A 21437-nucleotide genomic window follows, 5' to 3' on the forward strand; every position below is an offset into this window, starting at 1 on the left:
GCTGGGTGCATTTTCCAACTTAAAGGTGTTTTCACTAGGCTATTTCAGATACTGCTTGACACACACACAGTTCCGCTTTCATGGAAGAAAACTACAATAATCCCAGTGCCGAAAAAGTCTCACCCTGTCTTACTCAACGACTTCAGACCAATTGCTCTCACCAGCATTCTATGCAAATGTATGGAAAGGGTAGTATTGGGTCGTCTAGCAAACTCTCATTTGCTAGACAATCTACAGTTTGCATATAAGGCACAAAGAGGTACTGAGGATGCCACTCTAACTCTCATTCACATGGTTAGCAAGCACATCCAACTCCCAAAGGCCTACGCTAGAATTTTGTTTATTGATTTTAGTTCAGCTTTTAATACGGTCAAGACTGACATCCTTTTAAAACGATTATCAAAACTAGAGACAAATGGGCACCTTGTATTATGGATTAAGGACTTTTTAACTGATCGTCCTCAAAGGGTCTCTGTACAGGGTACCATGTCTGATGAGGTTGTTTTAAATACTGGTGTGCCTCAAGGCTGTGTTCTATCTCCTGTGTTATTCTCCATGTACATCAATGAAATGCAGATCTGTGATAGTAATTTTAGCCTATTCAAATATGCTGATGATATGGCAATGGTTGGTCTAATGGTCAGGGGGAATGTGGATTTGGAGCAGACCTACCTTAATCACATCCACCGCCTTGTGGCTTGGTGTGAGGAAAGTGCCCTTGTCCTAAACCCCACTAAGACCAAAGAACTTGTTGTCAACACAAGGGGTGGACAACCTACATGTCAACCAGTTACAATTGGGGGCCAACATGTTGAGGTTGTCTGCAGTTTTAAATATCTAGGTACTATATTAGACCATAACCTACATTTTATTGAACACACTGATCATATTTTTAAGAAGGCATCCCAAAGATTGTTTCTCTTAAGGAAACTCAACAGCTTTGATGTGAGTAAAAAAGTCCTGGGGATGGTTTACACCAGTCTGCTGGAAAGTGTAATATCATACAACATTACATGCTGGTATGGGAACTTGGGGGTTAGGAGCAAGAGTAAGCTCACAAAAATTATAAATATGGCCAGTAAAATCATACTGAACCCCCAGAGACAGCTGGTGGAACTGTATACAACCCACACTAAGAGGAAAGCTCTACAGATAGTCCAGGACCCTCTACATCCACTATATCACACCTTTGAAAGACTCCCTTCAGGAAGAAGGTACAGAGTACCTACATCCAGTAGAAATATTTTTAAGAAATCTTTTATACCTTTATCTATTAACTTATTAAATCAACTCAACTTATGAGTTCTACAAATCATACTCCATGTCCCCACTGACCACTAATTAAGTAATTTATTATTCACTTTACTGTTTTTTATGATAATTTAACCCATTTGCACATGTCCATATCCCCATATCTGCTGTGCAGACTTGTTTGTGCCATATGTTGTACCTGCTGTGTAATCTTGGTTTGTGTTTGTTTTTTGTTGCACCTGCTGTTGAGTCTTTGTCTGTGTTTGCTCTATGTTGTACTTGCTGTGTAGTCTCTGTGTATGTCTGCCTTATGTTGTACCTGATGTGTAGTCTCTGTCTGTGTTTGCTTTATGTTGTACTTGTTGTGTAGTCTTGCCTGTGTGTGCTATACGTGTATGTTGTGGGGCCAAAGATGAATTTCCACAGTAGTGGACAATAAAGACTTCTAATCTAATCTAACGTTAGCTATCATTAAACTAGTTGCTAGTTCTAACGTTAGCACGATAGCTAACGATACTGCAGGTATTCCCCAACCTAGTACATCCTCAGCACGAACGTAAAGTTTAAACATGGACGACGGGAATGTTTCTTAAAAAGTTACAAATGCTGGGCAACTATTTAGACAAACTACATCTTACATTTATTATCTTACCTTTCGCCGAAGTGAAACAGCCGGTTGTCAGGCAGCCATTGTTCTCGGGCAACTTCGGACTTCCAGGGAGAGACGTCTGCCGACGTATTGACGTCAGATGGGTACCCGAAGGACTGAACCAAGAGCCTGACTGGCTTCGGTTTCACCCTCTCTGAACGAGATTATAATAAACACCGTTCATGCAGTAAAAATAAACTCTGGACCAACAAAAGAATGGACACTGACAAGTGTCAACTTAAGCCTACCTTACATTGACAGACTTTGCAAAGATTTGGAGAAGATTTTTGAAAGACTAGGCCAGTCTCAGATTAGGATTTTGCAAAGACTGTGGGTCACATTTACTAGACTGCTAGGCCTAGATTCATTCAAATTATTTCCATCGCGCACTACATATCAACAGGAACTCATGCGATACCCTACTCATATCAAACTATCGCGTTTCTGCAGCACTGTTTCATGTGTGACATCCCTAATAGTTATAGGGCTGTTCTGTCACAAGAATAGCCGACTAATAGTATATAAGAAATGAAATAACAAATAATCATATAGGCTACAGCTGTCGCCTATTTTGCCCCTTCCTGTTTGGTGTTGGAGAGAGGTCACTATTGATTTTTAATGTTCACGTCACTATTTGCATGAGCCACGACTAAAAAGACTTCCGATAATATCAAACATGTTAAACTAGAAAAAGACTACCTCCAACGGACTTAAATAGCCTAATAATAAAGAGACATGTAGATCTAATTCATTAATAAACTTAGTTTTGCGGAACGTAGCCAAACAAGAAAACATGATATTTGCAGGTGTGTGGTTTGGATATTCAAAACCTTCCATGCTAACCTTCCATTAGGTCCTTGCTAACCATTGTGTGACACTCTTATATTATTTATTAACTCAAAAGCACCAAAATCATACATTGGCTTACACGTGTAGTAGTCTAATTACACTGTTCGTCGTGTGCAGCAAATACAACACCTGACATTGTAGACAAATCAAAGAACCTCCTTCCGTATTTGTTTGGGTATTGAATTTATGTGAGTCTATGTCTCTGCTCTGTATGTGTATATATGTGTGTGTGTGTGTGTGTGTGTGTCTACATGTGTTTGTGTGTGGTGTGTAGCTGTGTGCCTTTCTATGTCTATTGTATAAATGTCTGTGTCTGCTTGTGTGTGTGTGTGTGTGTGTTTGTGTGTGTGTGTGTGTGTGTTTGTGTGTGTAGATGTGTGTATGAGTGTGTGTGTCTTTGTCTTTGGTGTTTGGGTGTAGCTGTGCTGTGCGTGTCTGTCTACATGTACAGTGCCTAAAGTAATCATACCCTTTTGAAATAAAGTTGCTTTTCTTGGCTTACAGCCTGAAATCAAAACCCTTTAAATTTCAGTGGAATCAGTGGAAAAAGATTTTTTAAAAATCGGTTTTGATTTCAGGCTTTAAGACAAAGTGAGTATTTCAAAAGGGTATGATGACTTTCTATAGGCACTGTATGTGTTTGTGTCTCTGCTTGCATGTGTGTGTGTGTGTGTATTGCAGCTGTGCCAGGCCCGGCTAATCAGGAGATTTGGGAGGATTCCCGGTGGGCCGTTAACGTTTTGGGCCGGTATGAATATGTGAGCTTAAATATATTGTTTCTGAAGTTCATTTGCTGCGCCCTCGCAGCACCTCTGCAGCCTGGGCTGTGCGGTCTCGGCCTCTTACTCGCAGTTTCCCAAATATGAACAAAGTAGCACTCACAAAAATGTTTCGGAAGTCGCAACTAAGTCTATTTTTGCAATAATTTACGGAAGTGAATGAGCGGCCCCTTCTCCAGTGCCACAACCATGACCATGAATGTGTGCAAGGGAGATGTGTAGGCTAATAATAATCAATTTGACTGTAAGATAATAACCCCAAATCTCAAAAGCCCTCAAAGATAAAATATCATTAAAGATAAACGAGAGGAGCGTTCAAATCCCGCAGACACAGGACAGAAAGTGCACATTTACAGTGGTAGCCTAGCAGCTATTGTGCCTTACTCGGGTACTGTATAGGCCTATACTATGTGCAGAAATAAAATGGCATTGGAATTGGTGTGTTAAAGTCATACTTTTTCTCCTAAAATGTATGAATGAAATATTACCATTCCACCCAATGTATAGCCTATAGTCTGCCAAAGTTGTCAAAAATCTTTTATTAGCTCAGGGGAGGCCATTCCTATAAACTCCTATCCCATCTCTCTTATAGTAGTAGGCATGTGATGTCGTGTACTTGAATGACCCACGCCCCTCAAGGGCCGCTAAAACTTGAAATTTCACAGTAAAATGAAGTGTCCCACTCTGGCCCTGAGCTGTGCTGTGTGTGTGTGTGTGTGTGGCTTGCAGTTGTGTACCTGTCTGTATTTGGGTATTGTGTTTATAGAGACTAATTTCTAATTTGAAACAAATAGGTTTGGATGAGCATGAGAGGGCTGGACAAAACAATGATTTAAAAAAAAAAAAAGATTAATCTAACAATTTTATTTTTTAGTTTGATTTCAGTTATTGATAATTTCTCCTTTAATTAACATGACAATCTATTCTGGCTAATTTAGCCTATCTAGGACTGTGTAGCCTAATACATGTTTAAAGTGCACACAAACATGTCGACAGACACACACAGCACAGTTACACACGAACACACACACGTGGATAGACACACACAGCACAGCTACACACACATGTACAGAGTGTATAATAACACTGGTAAAAAAATATTTTGGTAAGAAATGTGTTGAGGAATCTTTTATGGAACTGACTGAGCCAAATCTGAGATTTACCAAATAGATATAAATGAGAATTGCTTGAGTTTACAAAGAGACCTCTCTGGCGCCTCAGCCTGAGTAAAGAATGAGACATATAAATGAGACAAAACTGAGCATTATTTAAAACATAGCTGAGATCTCATTAGTAGATTAAAGGGAGTCTACACTGAGCCTAAGACGAGATTTACCAAAGAGACTTAAATGAGAATTTCTTGAGTTTACAAGGAGAGCTCTCTGGTGACTCAGCCTGAGTAAAATATGAGACATACAACATGGACAAAACTGAGCATTATTTGAGACCTAATTGAGATCTCATTTATAAATCAAAGGGAGTCTACACTGAGATAACATAACTCTTTGGCTCCCGAGACAAACCTGAGAAGCGTGAGACAAAGGCAATAATCTCATTTTTGTATCACTGTGATCTCATTATTGTCTAGGAGAAACAAATGAGAAACAAAAGAGATCTCATTCTAAGAATTTCTTTCCTCTGGGAAGAGCTGCTCAGAAAGTTGCCTCAGCTTCCATCTGTACTTCCTGCCACAGGACGGTCCGCTGTACTAAGCATAACTGGAAACTCAACATGGAGACCATGCAGTACGTCAACCCCCCTGACAGCTTCATGCAGGATGAACTCGGTAAGCCGGAGCACCCTGGGGTGAGTTTAAATTGGCCACAAACAATGGAGAATGTTCGTGGCAAGTATGTCTTCTTTGAACAGTTACATTTTAAATGACTTAGGCTCCGTTCAAATCGGAAGGGAGCTGCCTACTGCCTCCCTCCCTAAATAGAGAGCTCTCTAACTAGACATGACTTTAGATTAAACGTGTCGTTTAAAAATGAGCGTAGCACTCTAGAATCTTTGGTTAACACTACGGTATGACGTTAGCAAAAGCCTGACGTTAAACTAAATTAGCCTACGTAAGCTAGCAGGCTAACGGTAGAAAATAGTTTCACTGGCAGCTAATATATCAGACCAGGCGTTATTAGTGGGTACAACAATGGTATAACCAGGTAGTAAATTGTTTATTTTCAATCTACTTTCCACAAATCCAAGCTAAATAACGTCACACAAATGACATTTCAACAGATTCGGCAGTCATTTACCGATATCGGCAGCCATGTTTGTTTTGTTTTCACAGAGATTCAGACGTGGCCGTAAAGGATTATGGGTAGAAGGCAGCTTGAAGTGTACATCGATGCTGCCTTCAAAATTGACCGTTATTCAGGAATTCTAAGATATCTTAGAAGGCAGCGAAAATCGTTTTTTCGGTTTCGATCGGCCTTCGCTGCCTTGCTCTCTAGTTAGATATCTTAGAAGGCAGCAGTTTTACCCGATTCGAACGGGGCCTTAGTGTTAACATTTCATTGTAACGATAATCGGTCATCCAGTTATGATGAGATTTGAATCTGAATCTGTGTCTGAATTGGAATCAGAATTTGGACTGAATCCTGTTTACATGTACTCTGGATTTCCTCCTCCTGCATCTATTACTATTCTTATATCTCAGTAATAAATCAATTGTGAGTTTGATTTTCTAAAACTGATAATAATTCCGGTCCTTGATTGTGATTGGCTGAATCGCGTTCGATGCCGTTGTAAATATCATGATAAACTCACACCTTGACCGCATTTCGTTCTATAGTAATGCGCTAGCACAAAACTAGCAGTGGCTGCGTCTTGTTGTTGCATGGCAACCATTCATAAGGAGGGAATATATTTCTTGGCGGAAGAAAGATTATCTCTGGATACATCGTTACATTGTCGTTGCTGTGCCTTCGTTTCATGAAATCTTGCTAGATCGACGTAGTAACCGTTTTAGAAAAGCAATAAGCCACTCGAGTCCGTGGGTTATACTGTATAATCGAACAGCTAAGGGGGTTTTAGGCGTCATGCCTAACAACTCCCCTTAGCTATTCGATTATACAGTACAGATTATACACCCACGGCCTCTCGGGGCTTATTGCTTAAGTCTTCACTTATGAACAAAACGAGTGAATGAATAAATAGCATAACCTCAAAACAACTTTAGCATAGGCTACTCAAAATTGCATACGGTCTTAGGTCTCCAACAGGATACAGTTAGCCATAGAATGTTTGAGAAATAAAGGAAATACAAATATGTGCAGCTGCTTTCCCAAGGATCAATGTGTGTGTGTGTGTGTGTGCTGTATTGTGTGTATGTGTGTGTTTTTATTGTTTTGTGTGTGTGTGTGTGTGTGTGTGTGTGTGTGTGTGTGTGGTTCATGCACAGAGGTTGTGTGGGCAGATGACCCTGATGGTGGTCTGGACCTTGTGGAGCTGAATCCTCCTGACCCCTGGCTCACAGACCCCATGGAGGCACAGGAGCTGCAGCCCGGTGAAGTGACCGTGAGTATGAGTGAGTGTGTGTGTGTGTGTGTGTGTGTGTGTGTGTGTGCATGTGCGTGCGTGTGTGTGGTAGTGTGATGCCATGGAGACCCAAGACTTACTTACTATAGTTACTTCCGCATCCAACGACATGATAATTGTATCCGTTTTAAGGGTATATTTGTCAACAATTGTCACTGTCAAAACCAATCTCATGATCATAAAGCTTTGTTTCTGCCTTCTCTATGTGGGGACTAGGGATGTAACGATGCATCGTGACACGAATAAAAATCGATACAAATGCGTGACGATTCGCACCGGTTGATAGAAAAAATGAATCGCGATGAGTCACGTGACTTATGTCACTAGGTACGGGGCACAGAACGAGGGACGACGGTAGGCAACAACTTTGAACTAGAGTGTGTGTGTCAGGGTTCGTATGGGTGCTTGAAATCCTTGAAAATGCTTGGATTTTAATGTGGTGTTTTCAAGGTTTGAAAAAGACATAATTTATGAAGTTGTTTTGTTTTTGCCACGCGTTCGCGTCCAGTTTGACGTGTCTGGATTTTCCGATAATGACAGCAATCTTGTGATGCTGATATTGACTTTTAATTTCTGCGCGTGTAAACTAGTCTAAGCTACTGTGCTTGAACGAAGTTAGCTGTGACAGACTAACCTACTGGTTTTCATCGTTTTAACCACAAAGCCTGTCGACCTTAGGTCTACTCAATTGTTTAGTTAACACCTTGTCATTTCGCGTTTGTCCCGCCGTTCACCTCCGTGCGCCCCATGTACATCAAAACATATGTCGGGATAGCCATCTCACTATGAGAAAACGTATGACGATAGTGCTAAGAGATTAACACGTTTGCATGCTTGGTAAACATCAGTCTTGCACATAATATTGAGCTGATTTTTTTAGTGGAAATGGCTTACTGTAGCATTGTGCTGATAGATGGAAAAAGTTGCCTATTTAAAGGCACAGTCTGAATTTTAATCCTAGCTCTCCATTTAGTGTGTGCACTTGAACAACTATAATGATGTAGCATATAACAGTACTGCCTAAAGCAGAAAGGCAGTAACTGCATTTTTGGTCGAAAATTAGTTATTATAATTTTCATGACATTAAAGTTGTTATGAAGATTGAAGTACCAAAAATAAGCTAATGTAAAGTTAAAAAAAAAATAAACCTCCAATAACTGCTACATTAACTACAACCATAAGGCTAAGCAACAGCATAACTTAAAAAAAAAAAAAAATTCAGTTTGCACTCTGCACTCTTGGAGAGGGAGTGGTGCAATTTGATTTTCTTTGGAGCAACCTCTTCAAACAGCATCAATATCAAAAAAAAAAATCGTGATAAAATCGTATCGTGAACAAAAAATCGTGATCCATATCGAGTCGTGAGTTGAGTGTATCGTTACATCCCTAGTGGGGACCAAACAAAAAAACGTATATTTTGATTACTAAAGAAGTTGCTGTGACACTGCCCCCCCTCCTCTTCCATCACTAGGATTGTAGGTGGATTTAGCCAACAAGCGATAATATTAATGTCTGACCTTGAAAAGTTGCCAAGTGAGCCAAGTAATTATTACCACCGTGCAGCGAAGCAGCGGTCATATAGTTTTTAATATAGTTTTTTCATCCGGAGTTTTGTGTCACGCCTAACACACACTTAACTACTGTACACTACTGTATACCCTTACAACTGATGAAACAGATATAATTTCACTAAATCAGTTTTGTCATGCTGGTGGTTTGTTACTCTCCTTTCTCTTCCCTCCCCTCTCTCTTCCTCAATCTCTCTCCTTCTCTCTTCCTCTCTGCCCCCCCCCCTCTCTCTCTCTCTGCCTTTCTTCATCTCTCTCTAGTTGACGTATCTCACTCATGCGTGCATGGAGCTGAAGTTGGGTGAGCGGAAGATGATGTTTGACCCCTGGCTGACGGGCCCGGCGTTTGCTCGTGGCTGGTGGCTGCTGCATGAGCCTCCGCCCGACTCCCTGGACAGGCTCTGCAACGCTGACCTCATCTACATCAGCCACATGCACTCAGACCACCTCAGGTAGGCTGGCCTGGACTGGGCTTGGCTGGGGTTGCTGAGAACGAAGTGACAGGCAGTGCTGGGAAGTTACATATTTGTTTTACATTTGGTTGAAAATGCAATATTTAGGTGTGGTTGTAAGACAGGTGCGCCTTTACCCATCAACCAGGAATCAACCCATAGCTACCCATAGCAACCAATAGCTTGAGTCCAGGAAATTAGACGTAGGCCCCTAACTACAGTATTTCACACACACAGACACACACACACACACACACACACACATGCACACACTCACACACACACACACACACACACACACACACACACTTAAATACATGCACACTCATACACACATACAGTATACATATAAACACAATACATACACAAACACACTATTTCTGTGGCAGTTTGGAGGGGGAAGTTCGCTCACTGACGCCAAGGATGCACCCAAGCAGAACAGCAAAACCCTGCAATGCAAATCACAATATTCCCCCTTCATCTCTAAACACATAACACATAGTCACATACGGAAATATCCAGGGACAGTACAAGAACATTTACATTTAATAATTTGACAAACTGTCTACTTCTTAGTTACCCGACACTAAAGACCCTATCTGAAAAGCGACCTGACCTACCCATATACGTGGGAGACACTTCTCGACCAGTGTTCTGGTAAGGGACATAAACATCTCCGCTACATATTCAAATATTACAGTAATACAATATAATCTTATATTAATGTATTAGAATATACTGTACATACAGTATGCATTGTTACTGATATATATTGACCACAATCCATCTTATAAAATCCATATAAGCAATGTAAGAATATAAATGTTAAATATATTAAAATCCCATTGTTCTCTTTTTCGATATACAATATTGTTAATGCTATTTTTGCTATTTTCACTTTTCAACTTTATGTAATTCATTATATTAGTTTAATGTGTAAGACAAAACCATTTGCCAACACCATAAGCATAAAGGCAATGACACTTTAACAGTAACCTGACCATGTTGCAGGTATCTGAAAAACAGCGGGCTGAACCTTACCAACATCATTGTGGTTCCTTTTGGTGTCTGGCAAAATGCAAGTATTTCATTAGTAATTTCATTAGTAGTTGTGTGTATGTCTGTGTGGCTTTTTTTTTTTTTTTTTTTTTTGAGCAAATACTCTCAGACACCAAAACAATGTTTGGGCTTTGTTTGTGTGTGTTTTTCAGGTAGACAAACACCTCAGATTCATGATTCTAATGGATGGTGTCCATCCTGAAATGGACACTTGTATAATTGTTGAATTTAAAGGTATTTGTGTATTTTATCAATATAAAGGTATTTGAATAATTGTTGAATATAAAGATATTTGTGTATTTTATCAATATAAAGGTATTTGTATAATTGTTGAATATAAGGGTATTTATATAATTGTTGTATATAAATGTACTTGGATAATGAATATAAGGCATGTGAAGGCTATAGTTGATAAAAGTATGTGTATAATAGTGTAAATGTAATTGTGTAAAAGGTATGTGCTTTATATATGCCATGCTGTTCTCATTAACTCCACATACAACACCCATTACTCTATCCTCACATGACCATGAGCTCTGTGGTGGGGTGGCCCAAAGGTTATATGACCTTGAGCTTTGTGGCGGCCCAAAGGTTACATGACCTTGAGCTCTGTGGTGGGGCGGCCCACAGGTTACTTGACCTTGAGCTTTGTGGTGGGGCGGCCCACAGGTTACATGACCTTGAGCTTTGTGGCGGCCCACAGGTTATATGACCTTGAGCTTTGTGGCGGCCCACAGGTTATATGACCTTGAGCTTTGTGATGGGGCGGCCCAAAGGTTATATGACCATGAGCTTTGTGGCTTCAGGCTGCATTTTATTATGCTCTGCGAATCGACTTGGACCTTGGATATGATGTTACGTCCCCGCTTCAAGCGCTCTATTATGTTTTTCTTTATAACAATATTCATTTGTTTGAGTGTTGTTCTTTGAGAGCAAAGTTAACTGGAGTCAAATTCCTTGTTTGATTACGTCAACCTGGCCAGTAAAGCTGATTCTGATGCTGATGTTTTGTTCATCCAAGTTGGAGAAAAACATGGACGCCACTTGTTGCGGTAGCACTGGCTGAGTACCAGAGGGATATATTACGAATCTCGTTGAACATAACCAGGTTTTCTTTGGATAACCTGGATTACTAAAAACGAAAGTCGCAATCAGAGTTGAGTGGTACTACGAAACTCACTCAAGGATGAATTTGTCCAACTAGGCTTTCAGCTCAGATCTGTGCGCGTTCTCGTGGTTGGGGTGACTTTGACCAATCGGGAAACGTGGAGACGCACAAGACAGCCTAGGTTAACCAACGATTACTTCCGCATGTATGAGCGGCAGAGAGATCTAGGGTGGTCTTTTTTGTGTCTAACCCATAAGTTATCGATGGTCATCAAATATTGCATGGTATGCACGTCCATAGTAGTGACATATTTGCACGCGCAACATAGTTAAAAGCGCCTTCGAGTTTCAAAATGTTTGCAGAGGCGGGGCTGAACTTGTTCTAAGTATGACAGATTAGCACACGTGAGATAACTTCGTTTTTCAACATAATGGATTGGTTAGAATTGGCCAGAGGGCGGTAGTTTTTCACGATTTGAGCTATAACTTCACATAACCTGCTCCCGACCAGGTTTGGTTGCGAGCATAAGATACCATGGTGATACAGCGACGCTAAAACAAATCCACTTTCGTATGACAGCATACCCTGGCTTTGAGCGCAACATACCTCGCTAACCCACTAATCGAGATTCGTAGTATACCCCACAGGCATGGTAACCTTCTGTTAGCAACGCTAGCCACATTTACCAACACCAGTGTGGAACAAGTCTTCATTCAATATTGCACTCACAACAAGACCGATTCCCATTCTCATAAGCAGTGATGCGGATGCAGTAAGGTATTGCAGTGATATGAGTGATTGAAATCCGCATTTAAACATCCAAGTTCAACAGAGCGAAAATGTTCGCCATCCGAGTAAAGTATCCGAGTATTGGTGTGTGTTAGGGGTGCAACGGATCGAAAAAGTCACGGTTCGGATCGTTCCTCGGATCAAGAGTCACGGATCGGATCATTTTTCGGATCAGCAAAAAAAAAAAAAAAGACAAATAAACATAGTTTTGTCTTTGACAGGATGTTGTAACGTGGCTCAAGCACTTTCAGCATGTGTTTAAAGAAGGCTAGTGTTGTCATGATACCAAAATTATTGTTTCGATACCGATTCTAAGTCAAGAATGACTTTTTCGATGCTTTTTTACAATTTTAGTTGATTTGGTGTTTAATCACCTTATATTGAATATCGTGTGATCATTCACACCAGTGGCCATCCAAGATTCTGCTTGACCCTCCACATACAATCTGCATAATTACTAGTAGCTACAAATGTTTAGTCATTTGTGTAGGCCTACTGATTTAGCTATCTTTAATGTGGTGTGGAGGAGTGCGCATAGAAGGTGTGTGTAATTGATCCCTGTCGCTTTAAGAAATACGTGAGGGTAATTAGGCTTCAGTCTCACGGTTTTATTCTTGAGAAAATAAGTTGGATAGCCTATAGTGCATGATGACAAGGATATTTCATTAGATAAAAAACATGTTAATAAAACTAACAAGTCGAAGAAAATCTTTCTGGGATCATAAAAGAGATGAGTGTCTTGCAATGCTCCTTTATGATTTTAGTGAGCACTTAGCTATCTCCAGATGTACAAGTTAGCCAATGTTGCGTAGCTGCTGACATTGAACCCAACAGTAGGCTAAGCCTAAATTACCTAAATATCATAGCATAGGTAGGTGCGCAACAAACTTGAGATGTAAGTGTGCACAAACGAACTTGATATTAGGCTATTATTGTGTTGCTGCTATGCAGCCACATCAGCACTTAAACTAGCAGCCATGTATTGCTGGTTATGGCATGACCGCTAATAACGTGTGTGAGAGCAGAAAAGACGCGCAGGCAGGCTAGGGGAGCAGAGCAGGGAGGGACTAGAAGCATGCCTTGTGGACACGCATGTTACTTCAAAAGAACACACGGACATTATTATTAATAATTATTATAAATCAGTCCGCGGATCATGTGTGTGCCGAACCGAAGATACTGATCCGAACGGATCACGGATCAATGATGATCCGTTGCACCCCTAGTGTGTGTTGCTTGACAACATGCTGTGTTTCTCCTCGGAACTCCGACACAAAGGTCACATGACCTTGAGCTTTGTGGCCCCACCCCCAAATATCACATGACTTTGACCTATTTGGCTCCACCCCTGTAGGTCACATGATCTTGAACACGGTGGACTGCACACGGCCCAATGGGGGTCGTCTGCCTCATGGGGTGGACCTGATGATGAGTGACTTTGCTGGTGGAGCCTCTGGGTTTCCCATGACCTTCTATGGAGGGAAGTACACTGGTAAGGCCTCACAAACACAACCAGTTACAACACCATAATAACAATAAACCATTACAGTGGATAACACATCAAAACCAGTACGGTCATTTAGCTCTGTATTATTGCTTACAGATTTGTTGTTGTTGTTGTTGTTGTTGTTGTTGTGATTTATTGAGTAAACATTGTAGCTGTGTGTCCATAGAGAGCTGGAAGGCGGACTTCATCCGGACAGAGAGGAGGAAGCTGCTCCATTATAAGGCCCAGCTGGTGAAGTCACTGCAGCCCAAGATCTACTGCCCATTCGCTGGCTACTTCACAGAGGCACATCCCAGTGACAAGTAGGTTAGCTACACACACACACACACACACACACACACACACACGTACACACACACACACACACACACACACACACACACACACACACACACACACACACACACACACACACACACAGCGAATACTGTATTTCATCCAAAAAGTCAGACTTGGTGTGAACTGGCCTTTAGCTGGGAAAACATGAAACACACTGACACCTGCCTGACTTTTGAGAACCTAAATGGAAAGACTCCAGCACCACTTTCTACTTTTATCAGGCAGAAAAATTCAGTCATCAGATCTTCGAGGTCTGCCCCTAAGAGGGGATGATGGTGTCCCTCTTGAGACTTGAGACTTGTGATGTGAGACTTGAAGAATGCTTGTGTCGTCTTCTTATAACTTTAAATCCAATGTTAACCCAATCGAGTTAGCTATACAGAGCAGAGAAATATTAAAAATTGGCTTGCGAAGTTAAAGTTCTCTATTCTGGATGTTACAGGAGAGTGCCATGCATTAGCCTGACTCTCGCCAGACCCTTGTAGTTCCGCCATGCTCCACCAGAGGCGTTTCGCTGAGCTCCACACAAGGGTCTGGACGCGAGGGCAATCCAAACCCCTGGCGGTTGCTCAAAAAAATGAGCAACCAATCAGGAGCGCCGAAGCGAGTGTTTGATTCAAATAACAATGGCGGCACGCAGCGAGGAGTCTTGTGCTGACATTGATTCTGCTATTTCAACCGTTTTGTCGGATCTATCGAGTATTCATTCTTTAAAAGATTAACAGAGAATAGTTTTGAAGACATTTATTGGTGGCAAGGATGTTTTTACTCTTCTTCCGACCGGGTTTGGCAAGAGCTTGAAGAAGCCGAGCACGTCATTCAAGATAACAGGCAAGTGGTTTATCAAATCACATGCGAGGATGTTTTACAAGGACCCGCCTTCAGAAATACATACCCTATCGAGAAGTCCCAGATCCTTGTGTGAAGCAGACGGCGAACTACAGGATCTGGCGAAAGTCAGGTTAGCCATGCATAGCATTCAGCATAAAATGTAGCTAACAAAGCCAAGTTGGTTGGATATAGTGAAATTAGAAAAGACATTCACTCAAATGATTCTCCAGAGGTGCCTGTCTGGAGTCAGGTAGTGGGGGAGCAATTAGTGATGGGAAGGTCCAAATAAGGGCTTCCTGTGTGGGTTCCTCTAAGTACCTTTTTAACCCTTATGTTATCCTCAAATTTTACCGACATTCGTTATCCTTGGGATCAATTTGACCCCAGCTAAATAAACTCTCAAAAAAATGTTATAATTCATATTGTTACCCAGTTTTTTTTGTGGTAGGTACTTAACAAGAGTGTAATAACACCCCTTTATGAACCCTTGAACCCTGGCTGGCAATATTGCCCATCCAGTGTCAGCAGCCCAACGGCTGACTTTCTTTTACCTTTTCAGTCCTGCCAAAATAACTATAATATTAGTTATATGTAATATGTACTTTTCTAAAATGGATAGTTCCGGTCCTTGATTGTGATTGGCTGAATTGTTGTATATGTAAGGGATAATGTATAGAATGCCGGTCATTATCGGAAAATAACTCCTGACAGGAAGAACAGAACCCCGACGCGCAGCGGAGGGGTTTTGCTTCGTCCTGAAGGGAATTATTTATTATCTTATTTATTATTTATTATTGCGCTTATTATACGGCTACTTGCCAAAACGAGAAAAAAAAACTTAACTCAGTGTGTCTTCAGCAATGTTTCGTGGCTTCCGCTAGAACTAGCAAAATAAATAGTTTGCCACAGTTGACAGTTGTTAGGTGTTGCCGGGCAACATACTTTGTAGCTGAGTTCCAATGAAATTCCATTGCAACCAGCGAACGGATTTGTTGCGGATTGATATGAAAGACGTGAATTAAACGCACAAAACCCGTTGCCATTGGCAGCGGTCATTATACCTCCGGAGCGGTGATTATGCAAAAATAACTGACCGCAGAACGTTGGGGAGGCCCATTCAAAGTGAATGGGAGCTCCCTCAACATTCTAGAGAGCCATATAATAAATCACGATATACACACACCTACACTCTAAAATATTTGCCATGTTAGATAACAGTTTTTTTAAACAGTGCACTACTGTGACAGTATTTTCATTTTAAATATATAACAGGCCTTGGCTGTAATTTTGGGGGGAAACGGGAATCAACTGACAGTACACGCATGAAACCTCAAAAAGTTCCATCCATGGAACCATTTGAAGTTTGTTCCCAGACTGCCACAGCCCCAGTCCACATATTCTAAAATAGATCATGTCAATCCTTGCTGAAATGTAGCCTAACCTTAATAGTCCAAGAGCATTAGCTCAAATTAGAGTCAAACCCGGAACAAATTAGTAACAAGCTGAATTTTTCAGGATATGTTCAGAATACCTTTAGGATTAACATACTAAAAGTCCCCGTGAATCCCCCTTGTGCTCTCTGAGATATTCAAGATGGCGTCCAAAATGGCCGCTATTTAGAGATTTTTCTGCATCTCAGGCTTAAAACCTAATACAAATGCAATTAAAAGGTCAAAATATATGATTTTTAGGGTAAGTAAGTCAAGTTCATCATTAGTTTATTGAATGGAGACATTTCATAATTATACAGTTACCTCCATAAGTATTGGAACACATGCTAAAGTTGACTGTATAAAATTCGTCTTTTGGAAATTGATCTTAATGCCTTAATGAAAAAAATGAGGAAATATCCAACCTTTAAGGACATCAATTTTGTTTGTGAATAAGTATCATAATGGTTTTATTTCAGTTAAGTTATTAGCTGGTTTCATTCTCATTGAGCTCAATGCAATTCAAACCAGCTAATAGGCTAACTGAAATAAAACCATGCTAATCTCTTGGTATGGTGAAGGGTATGTGATGATGTGGGGCTATTTTAATTTCAAAGGCCAAGGGGACTTTATCAGGGTGCATAGTGTCCTGGATGGAACCATGAAATATGTTTTCTCATACAAGGAATCCAAATTCACCATTGACACACTGCTAAAATTAAAGTTAACCAAGATTACAAGATAATTAATGTGACAATGACACAAAATATACAAATTTGATAGTCGACATGATTGTGAAATGGAACATAATGTAACCGTGCCTTGACACCAAGAGTGACCAAAGCTGCGAAATCACCGCAAGCAATTGACTTTGAATGGAGACGAGCGACTAAAGCAACAAAAGCGATCAGCGGCAAAATTTGGGCGACTAGAGCGACTAAAAAAAGTTAAAAGTAGGGATGTAATGATACACTCAATCCACGATACGATAGGCTGCACGATATTAAGGTCACGATACAATACAATTATATTATTATTATTATTATTATTATTACTATAAGCTATATAAAATAGCAGATTATCTTACATTTTCTAACAAAAAATGAGTTAAGAGAATTGAAATTGAAGGTTAAAATCTCTCATGAGCATGATCAATGTCATGAGCAACTTCATAATTATTATGTAGCAGCTGCATTTTACAGCTACAAAAGCGATCTTGCAACTTTGGTAGCTCTTGGTGTGAACGCACAGTTAGACAAACAATCAGACAACAATTTTCCCTCTATAACCTTTGTAATATAATAGCACATAATATTATATATAATGCTGACCTCATATAGCATATAATATTATACTTGTACATAACGTCCTAAACATCAAAAAATAAAGCCATTTCATAAACATACAGTATACGAGAGGTATTCATTATGCAAATAATGACTTTTTTTGTCATTTCTTCTTGGAAACCTACAAGCATTTACAGTACTGTGAACATTCTTAAATGTGAACCTGTGAAGTCCTGAGCTCAGTAGGAGTTCACATATAAATTGACACGGTCACAGCCTATAGATATTAGATTTTTGACATCAGAGTCATTCAGCGACAGCGACGGAATCATGCATTATGCACGGATTATGGGCAAGTTGGATGCAAAGGAAGGCCAACTCTGTCATCTTTACTAGATGATGAAGAAACTGAAGAATCAAGACCAGTTTCTGATGATGAGGATGATGACTGAAGTGATGTACAGTCCCCTCCGACCATAAGTATTGGAACACATGCTAAGTTGACTATATAAAATCATCTTTTGGAAATTGATCTTGATGCCTTAAATGAAAAAATGAGGAAATATTTTTCTGAATGAATAATGTATTATAAATGAATAAATGTTTTCCTTAAAATACAGGGGTCATAAGTATTGGAACGCCTATGTTAACCCTATGTGTTAACATTCCCATAGAGGCAGGACGATTTTTTATTCATTTATTTATTTTAGATAAATGGATCCATCCAGGACACTATGCACCCTGATAAAGAACCCTTGGCCTTTGGAATTAAAATAACCCCACATCATCACATACCCTTCACCATACCAAGAGATTAGCATGGTTTTATTTCAGTTAACCTATTAGCTGGTTTGAATTGCATTGAGATCAATGAGAATGAAACCAGCTAATAGGCTAACTGAAAAAAAAACATTATGATATATACTTATTCACAAACAAAATTGATGTCCTTAAAGGTTGGATATTTCCTCATTTTTTTCCATTTAAGGCATTAAGATCAATTTCCAAAAGACGATTTTATACAGTCAACTTTAGCATGTGTTCCAATACTTATGGAGGTAACTGTATTATTATAAAATGTCTCCATTCAATAAACTAATGATGGAATTGACTTACTTGCCCTATAAAACATATATTTTGACCTTTTAATTGCATTTGTATTAGGTTTTAAGCCTGAAATGCGGAAAAATCTCCAAATTACGGCCATTTTGGACGCCATCTTGAATATCTCAGAGAGCACAAGGGGGATTCACGGGGACTTTTAGTATGTTATTCCTAAAGGTATTCTGAACATATCCTGAAAAATTCAGCTTGTTACTAATTTGTTCCGGGTTTGACCCTATTACTACTGGACTATAAGGCGAGACACGGCAGGTGAAAACATCGTTTTTGTGACCTCCGGTCAATTTCAATATTTTGTGCTAGTTTGCTACCTTAGCATGTATTCTACCACCCTACTACAACAATAAAGTCCGATTTGCACATTTAGGTGTTTATTTCATGACATTTTGTCTACTCGCGCCTATATATTTCTCCTAATTTTACCAAAAGTTCCCATTCTAAAGTGTCATGTACTACCGCGACCGTGATCCAAATCATATCATGTGTGATACCGTTGGAAAGCCCTTTTCCTCCTGAATGACGCTATGCAATCCAAATATGGACATTTCCTTTGTATTAGCAACCAATCGTGAAAGTTCAAAGGCGAGTCTAGGCTTAGAACGTATCCCATTGGCTGTGTTTCAAGGCTGTTTTCTCAAAACGAGTTTCTTCTCCCACTCTGAGAACATAATCTCCACTTCTGAAGCACTTACATGCGCCAAACTTTCCAGTCTTATGCCAAACTATATTTACAAGACTTTTACAGAGGGGTTTGTTGAAATATTATTCCTAACCTGATATATATGACATTTTATGCTTAAAAACATGGCAAAAAACAATTTTTCAAGGCTATTGACACTATATGCTGATTTACAAGACAACAGAAGTAGATATCCATAAATCCCTCTGTAATTTTTCTCCGATCTAATATATTAACACAATGAAAAAAGAATTTTGAACCTGGCTTTATCCAAAACTCAGATTATGTATTTTGAAATATATGCAAATTAACGCATATTTAATGAGATAATGCCTAATTAGCATATTTAAACATTAAATTACAAAAAACGTGTGATACATTTTTTTCTTATGTTGATGTAAGTAATCAACTGGGGAAGTTTCATAGTGATATCTGCTAGTTAAAAAAATTACCCTATTCACCTGTAGTGTCTCGCCTTAAAATAAAATCACAAACGAATAAGTTGACAGTGACACTAAAGTATGCATTGTTGTTGTCATGTGTCATGTCTGTTGCTACAATTATTTGTTGGTGTCAGAAACCGTTAAGATGACCTTCTGAAATATCTTAATCCTGTGCATAGGATGTCATATATTGATTGGCATTGTGAATATAATTTTGTTTTGAAAAACTATTATTCCAGTTGCCACAGCTTTTGTATCCATAATAAACTTACAAGGTCCAAGAATCTTCTTCATGTACTGTAAGGTGAAAATTGAGGAGGAAAGAGACACATTGCATTGAGTGCCCAACTTTGTGACACTTGCAAGTGGGTAGGTTAATGCTAATTGAGAAAGTAATCAATTTTGCAATGAACCCTCTAAAATGTCCTTTATACTTCAAGAATGGTCTTCTCCCTAATGGTAACAATGATCCTTCATTACTGACAAGATAGAGCAACATAATAGCCTGGGTTTCCCATACTGCCTTGCGCGGTGATTTCTTTCACGCTGCTAAGGCAGTCTGGAAACTAACGCCCCCATGTTCGCCTGATGTTGGAGGCCAATCACAGAACAGGGGAGAAAGCAAGACCATGAAGAGCTATGCAGAGACGCATTTGATTGACATCCGTGGCGCCCAATGAACGGATCTGGGCATTTTTTCAAATACGAGAAAATGAACGTCTGGTTGCCAGACCACGTCTCATTTGAGAAGTGGGAGGCGTTAGCCAGGCTAGCAACATAATGCATCTCAATGAAAGCAAAATTCGAACAGTTCCTGTCTGCTTAAAGAGGCGTGTCGCAAAGTCGTCATAGTGGGATATCGATCTCTGTCAGATTGGCAAGAGGTTCAGTTCGCATGTAACGTCACTTTCTAGGTCTGCTTAAAGGAGAATTCTGGTGTGATATTGACTTAAAGTGTGTTGAAACATGATACCGAGTGTGAGCGTTTGTCTCAGAGCTGATCTCTACCTGCCCCCTGCACTCAGAGAGCTGCCGCTCATTAGCCGATGCTAGCACCAGGTTTTCAATGTGAGTGCCTCGGAATCGGGTTACCCATGCAAATAAATCACTGTTTTACACCATTTACAGTGGGTACGGGTTGAGAATGCACCTTCTCCCGCGGGACTCCCGAAGAGATCCCGCAGTGCGTCAAGCCGATTTTTTTCGAGGCTAAGGCAATGTACCCAAACAACCACCAGGTGGCAGAAAGTTTCAACTGCATTTAATGATGAAGACCGCATATCCGTCAATAGTCGACTCCTTAATCTCACTGAATCATTAAAATGAAGGTGATGACTGGCGAAATTATTCAAACGACACTTCAATGAACCATTGTTGAAATGAATGAAAATGGTTATAGAAATCGCCTACAGCCAGCGTTATAAGAAATATATAAGTAATAGTTAAAGTCTTCTTCCGTATTAAACAGATAGCCTACGGGACGCTCTTTGTTCCGTAGTCTATTTTAAGGAACTACTCAATGCACACACACTGGGTAAACTGGCGCGCTACAAACATTAAAATGTCAAATCATATTTATTTCTCTTTGTCGCCATGATATTGGGGGAAACGCGGAGAGGCGAGATGGTCAGTTCTCGTATTTGTTCTTCGCGTTTCGTTATAAGAAATATATAAGTAATAGTTAAAGTCTTCTTGTGTATTAAACAGATAGCCTACGGGACGCTCTTTGTTCCGTATTTTAAGGAACTGCTCAATT

At 39.9% G+C, this 21437-nt stretch overlaps 1 protein-coding gene across 1 annotated transcript in view; it reads left to right on the forward strand.

Annotated features, from left to right (window-relative positions):
- Positions 1-21437, forward strand: part of LOC134062096 (cytidine monophosphate-N-acetylneuraminic acid hydroxylase-like) — a 146763-nt gene that overhangs the window by 67292 nt on the left and 58034 nt on the right. Inside the window, exons 4-11 of the mRNA XM_062517979.1 lie at positions 5223-5314; positions 6932-7047; positions 8898-9088; positions 9665-9745; positions 10100-10166; positions 10300-10381; positions 13399-13536; positions 13718-13853. Of these exons, the coding sequence (XP_062373963.1) occupies positions 5223-5314; positions 6932-7047; positions 8898-9088; positions 9665-9745; positions 10100-10166; positions 10300-10381; positions 13399-13536; positions 13718-13853 (903 nt within the window). The remainder of the gene's footprint in view (positions 1-5222; positions 5315-6931; positions 7048-8897; positions 9089-9664; positions 9746-10099; positions 10167-10299; positions 10382-13398; positions 13537-13717; positions 13854-21437) is intronic.

Source organism: Sardina pilchardus, chromosome 17, assembly GCF_963854185.1.
Source record: "Sardina pilchardus chromosome 17, fSarPil1.1, whole genome shotgun sequence".
NCBI classification, from domain to species: Eukaryota; Metazoa; Chordata; class Actinopteri; order Clupeiformes; family Clupeidae; genus Sardina; species Sardina pilchardus.